This window comes from Arachis ipaensis, chromosome B06, assembly GCF_000816755.2.
Source record: "Arachis ipaensis cultivar K30076 chromosome B06, Araip1.1, whole genome shotgun sequence".
NCBI classification, from domain to species: domain Eukaryota; kingdom Viridiplantae; phylum Streptophyta; class Magnoliopsida; order Fabales; family Fabaceae; genus Arachis; species Arachis ipaensis.
The window spans coordinates 111252326-111257247 of record NC_029790.2 but is presented as its reverse complement, the minus strand read 5'-3'; the positions used below and the strand labels follow the sequence as shown (position 1 = coordinate 111257247).

The following is a 4922-nucleotide window of genomic DNA, read 5'->3' as shown; positions in this document are numbered from 1 at the left end:
TTGGATTAAAGACAGCATAGTATTACCAGAGCTGTCCTGCAAGGGCGGTGAATGAAATAAATTCCACGCAGACAACACGCAAAGCAAAGAAAAGAGAAGAAAGGCGAACCGTAAGAGTGGTTGGATGATTCCACGCTTTAGACACCGACTAATCAGCAAACTTGGATTATATTTTTCTTCTGATTAGCGAACATGAAATCTTCCTTTCTTACGCGTAAGGGCCATTGGAACCAACACCATTCACTGAAATCTTATAAATACCTCAACGCCCTCTTTATACAAACCATTTTCGAGTTATTCCAAGCATTCGTCTAAGGTATGTTTCTTTTTCTTCATTCATTTAATTCCATTCATCATCATTGAATTATGCTGTACCTGAACTTGAAATCGTTCGTGATTGATGATCATTGGAATTGAATTATGACGTTATATTTTGTTAATCATTTGATATGTGTGTAAGATCTAGCGCTGATTCACTTCATTTTGTGCTATTCATCTAGGAGTTTGTTGTTGATTGGAATTTGGATCTAGGTCATTACGCCTCTTCATGTATCTTTTTTGCAATAAGGTCATTTATGTTTAGATCTAACGTGAGATGTAAATGTGTTCACAAAAGCAACGGCAATTCAGCTACTTAAATTCAGATTAGGATGCTAGATTATACTAGTTTCTGTGACAATTGTTTGAAGATTATAATTGTACTGCGCATGATCTGTTTGACATGTTCAAACAAATCAAGGCGTGCAAATTTGATGTATCCCCTGTTCTGTTTGGCATCTTTTGCCTAAATTTCAATCTAGCAGATGTCATAACTAAATTAAATGCTTGAATCAGTTGTTATTAGCTTTTGATTACTGATATGTGGCTGATCATGATGTATATTTTGGCAGATAATTTTAAGACATGGTTTTAATATTTCAGCTTTAGTTTGTTGATCAACTCAGTATGTTGGTATTTAGCTAATGTATCGTTATAATCATACCAAGCAAATTATTTACTCAATGGTTTGCATTTACCGTCACATTTATCTGTTTCAGGTACATAAATTAAAGGTATGGAAGATTCCGTCGAAGTAAGTCTAAATGAAGCAAAAGAAGAGAAGAATATGATTGAATTGGACGTGAAGAATGAATCAAAGGAAGAAGAGAAAGAAAAGGATTTAGAAGATAAATGTGGGGAAGGCGAGGAGAAGAAAAAGAAGGAGAAGGATAAAAAGAAAAAGAAAAAGGATGATGAAAATGGTGCAGATGATGATGGTGATGAGGAGAAAAAGGAGAAGAAGAAAAAGGAAAAGAAGGACAAGGTAAAAGATGATGAAGGTGAGGATGGTAATGAGAAGAAAAAGGAAAAGAAGGACAAGGATAAGAAAAAGGAAAAGAAAAAGGACGATGGCAATGAAGAAGCAGATAATGATGATAAAAAGAAGAAAAAGGACAAGAAGGAGAAAGAGAAGGATAAGAAGAAAGAAAAGAAGGAAGATAATGAAGAAGAAGAAGTGGATAATGATAAAAAGAAGAAAAAAGACAAGGAGAAAGAGAAGGATAAGAAAAAAGAAAAGAAGGTAGATGATGAAGAAGAAGTGGATAATGATGATGAAGAGAATAAGAAAAAGAAGAAAAAAGATAAGAAGGAGAAAGAGAAGAAGGATAAGGAGGTCAAAGTTGAAGTTGCTTCAAAGGAGATTGATATAACAGAGAATGAGAAGGAATGCAAGGAAGAGAAGGGTGATGAGAAAGATGCTAAAGAGAAGAAGAAGAAGAAAGAGGACAAGGAGAAGAAGAAAAAGGAAAAAACCAATGATCTAAGCACCTTGAAGCAGAAGCTTGAAAAAGTTAATGTCAAAATACAAGCACTCCTTGAAAAGAAGGCAGATATAGAAAGGCAGATAAAAGAATCTGAAGCTGAGGGCAATGTTATCACCCAGAAAGAGAAGGATGTGGTATAATGGTAAATTTCAACCTTTGTTTGTAATCCTGTATGTACATATATGTTGTCGATTCACACTTCAGAAATTACTGAATGAGATGTGTATCTAAGTTAAATGAGGTTCACGTCCTATTCAATAGTTGTATAATGTAATACTATATGTGCATATATGTTGTCGACTCATACTCCATTCACTATTAAACGAGATATGTATCCAATTCAAATGAAATTCACATCCTATTCAATAGTGGATGAAATGTGAGTTGATACAGTTTTTTCACACATAACATCATTTACACATAATGCTTTTTCCATAATGTAATAAAATTGTCTTATGATTTGACTGAAAATTTGTCATATATGGTATAGATGGGGATTTCCTTCCCCAATTAACCCTTTCCCAGCCTGTGGTGGCTCTGTGCTCTTTTTGCTGCGTCTTCTGTGTCTACTCTCATTAAGTGATGATGTTGATCAATGTGAAATCTAATAACATACTCTATTTAAGCATAAGAATTCGAAGAATAATCAAGAGAAATTAGTGACCAACTCAGAGCAGACAAGAACAAGAACAAACTTGTTTGTAGGAAGGACCTTTGGCTCAATCTCTTAAGTCTTCACACTTTGGAATCAAATCTTCTCCATGGAGTGTTGAAAGGCGCTCCTAAAGAACAACTCATAACAAAGATTGGATAGAGTCAAAATTGCCACAATGTTCCACAACCTCTACAATGCTTAGGATAGTGCTTGTTTAGGGAAAGCTTTGGTACTATTACAACTAAAAAAACGAGAGATAACCTTAACTCTCTGCTTCTCTATTCATCAAAGCTTTGCATCTTTTACTCTTTCTCTTCTCAGCAAGTTTCTGGAGTGCATGACCTTTTCTGCTTTCAATTTCAATAAACTTAGGTTTCCCGACACGTAAAGGGGAGCCGTAATGGCCTCATCTTCGGCAGGCTCCTCCGGTTTTTTTTTTTTTTTTTTTTTTTTTTTTTTTTGGTGTTGAAAAGGTTTGTGAAAGCCTCAAGTAAAGGACATATGTGCTTGTCTGCTTGTTAGAAAAATCAGTATTATTTTGAGACTGTTCCAATTAATTTGTAGTTATGACTGCACATCAGCTCTTGATAAAAGGATTTGTTAATTAGTGAAAATCTCTCAGAATAAAATTCCAGGAGACCTATTAAAAAAACATTTAAATTAAGTGTTAACAAGATATTGATAGGATGCTACTGTAAATATAAACAATAATGTACCACTACAGAAATGTGAAAGTTTTGGAATTTTGTAATATAATTCATACAAGTGTGCACTCTGAAACTGATGATAAAAAAGCCCACACTTAATTAATTATTCACCTATCTATTGGCCTTCTCTTCTAAAGGTGAAGGACTAGCTTTTGCATCATGGCCATTGCTACTGTTTTGAGAATTGTAGTTTCTTTCATCCACATAGTGTTGATACACATAAGATATAAAGCCCCACAAAGCCAGCACCATAGAAATAGCCTTAATCCCATGCATTTTGTCCTTAAACACTATCACAGCCAAAAGTGGAACAATGGGCACACCCAAAACACTTATAGAATTAGAAAAGAGTGAAGACACCTCAAATATCAACCCTACACAACCGATACTAAAAAGTTGCCAAATTATAGCTGTGAAGGTCAAATTCAACACATAGGATACTTCTCCCATTTCATACCCTCTCATCTCTTCATTCAAACCTTTCCATTCTCCACTAGCAAAAAGTCCAATTAGAGTAGCAATTGTAGCTACAATTGATTGGTATATTATCACGTCCATCACCACTTTGAAAGTTTCACCTTTTAGAACCTTCTTGAAAGCCAATTGTTGAAGGGAAAGGACTAGTCCATAACCTGCAGAAGAAGCAATTGTGCAGATGAACCCAATAATGTACTTTTTCTTTGAGGCTTTTGTTGATGAGTCTGATGTGCCATCATCACTTGGTTCAAATACAAGAACTACTGATGAAATTGTGAGAAGTACTAAGGAATTGATAATATAAGGTGTGAATTTGAGTGAATTGAGAAAGTAAGAGAAGAAAGCATTGAAGGCCAATTGGGATGAACAAATTAGGGAGAGTGTGGAGACAGGGAGGTACCATAACCCAATTGAGTATAAGTAACAATTCAAAGCAACAATTAGACCCAAAGAGACATACACAAATGACAACATTGAAAGTGATGGTTTATTTGGATCAATAATTGTTATATCTTTATTTTTGGGTGGTGATGATTGATTGAAAAAATAATAATAAGGTAAGAGGATTGGGAATCCAGCAATTTGGACAAGTGTTCCCATCCATTTGCTCTTACCACCTTTTTCATAGTACAATCTTCCTAGGAGTGTTGCTGCTGATTGGCCTAACAACACAAATGCTGCATACACTGCTATTTTTAACCAACGATGGTATATTTTCCTCTCGATCATCATAGCCGATGATTGGTTCATTTGAGTTGGAACATTATTGTCATCTTCCAATGTATTTGTTTCCTTATTAGCTCCATTAGATACTGTAAAAACAAAACAAAACAAATCATTTATGGGTCACCATGTCATGAAATCACACCACTACTTTCCAAAACTTTAATTTGTAATCCATACCATGATCTGTACCTCATTTATACTATCTTCAATAATTATCATCATATCATTATATCATATAATAATGAGAATATACTATTCTAATTATTTTTTGGTATCTCAAAATTGAGTTTATTTTTTGTTTCAATCCCGCTACGTTACCAATAACATTTCTGCCAACTTCTGCCAATTCTTGTTTATGACTATATTTAATAGAAGTGTCTTTATAGATGTGTCTAATAAAAATGACTTTTTTATAACTGTGTCTAATAAAAATATTTTTATAGATGTATTTTCTGGATGTGTCTCTTTATATATGTGTTTAAAATATAATAATTAATTATTATTGACAATAAATTGACAGATAGTATATTAATACCCTATACTTTTCTTTTT

At 33.8% G+C, this 4922-nt stretch overlaps 2 protein-coding genes across 2 annotated transcripts in view; one reads left to right on the top strand and one right to left on the bottom strand.

The window, feature by feature from the left end:
• Nucleotides 30-2798, top strand: LOC107604978 (DNA ligase 1). The gene is made up of 2 exons (XM_016306708.2): nucleotides 30-316; nucleotides 1038-2798. Exon 2 carries the CDS (start codon nucleotides 1055-1057, stop codon nucleotides 1943-1945), a length of 891 nt encoding a protein of 296 aa, XP_016162194.1. The 5' UTR covers nucleotides 30-316; nucleotides 1038-1054; the 3' UTR covers nucleotides 1946-2798.
• The window catches only part of LOC107604979 (probable purine permease 9), a gene marked incomplete at its 5' end in the record, with an annotated part of 4397 nt that continues 2364 nt past the window's right edge, over nucleotides 2890-4922 (bottom strand). Inside the window, 1 exon segment of the mRNA XM_016306709.2 lies at nucleotides 2890-4456. Coding sequence (XP_016162195.1) covers nucleotides 3279-4456 — 1178 coding nt within the window.

Bases quoted from the DNA above. Each gene is read 5' to 3' on its own strand.
- LOC107604978 (XM_016306708.2), top strand. From the start codon at position 1,055: ATGGAAGATTCCGTCGAAGTAAGTCTAAATGAAGCAAAAGAAGAGAAG.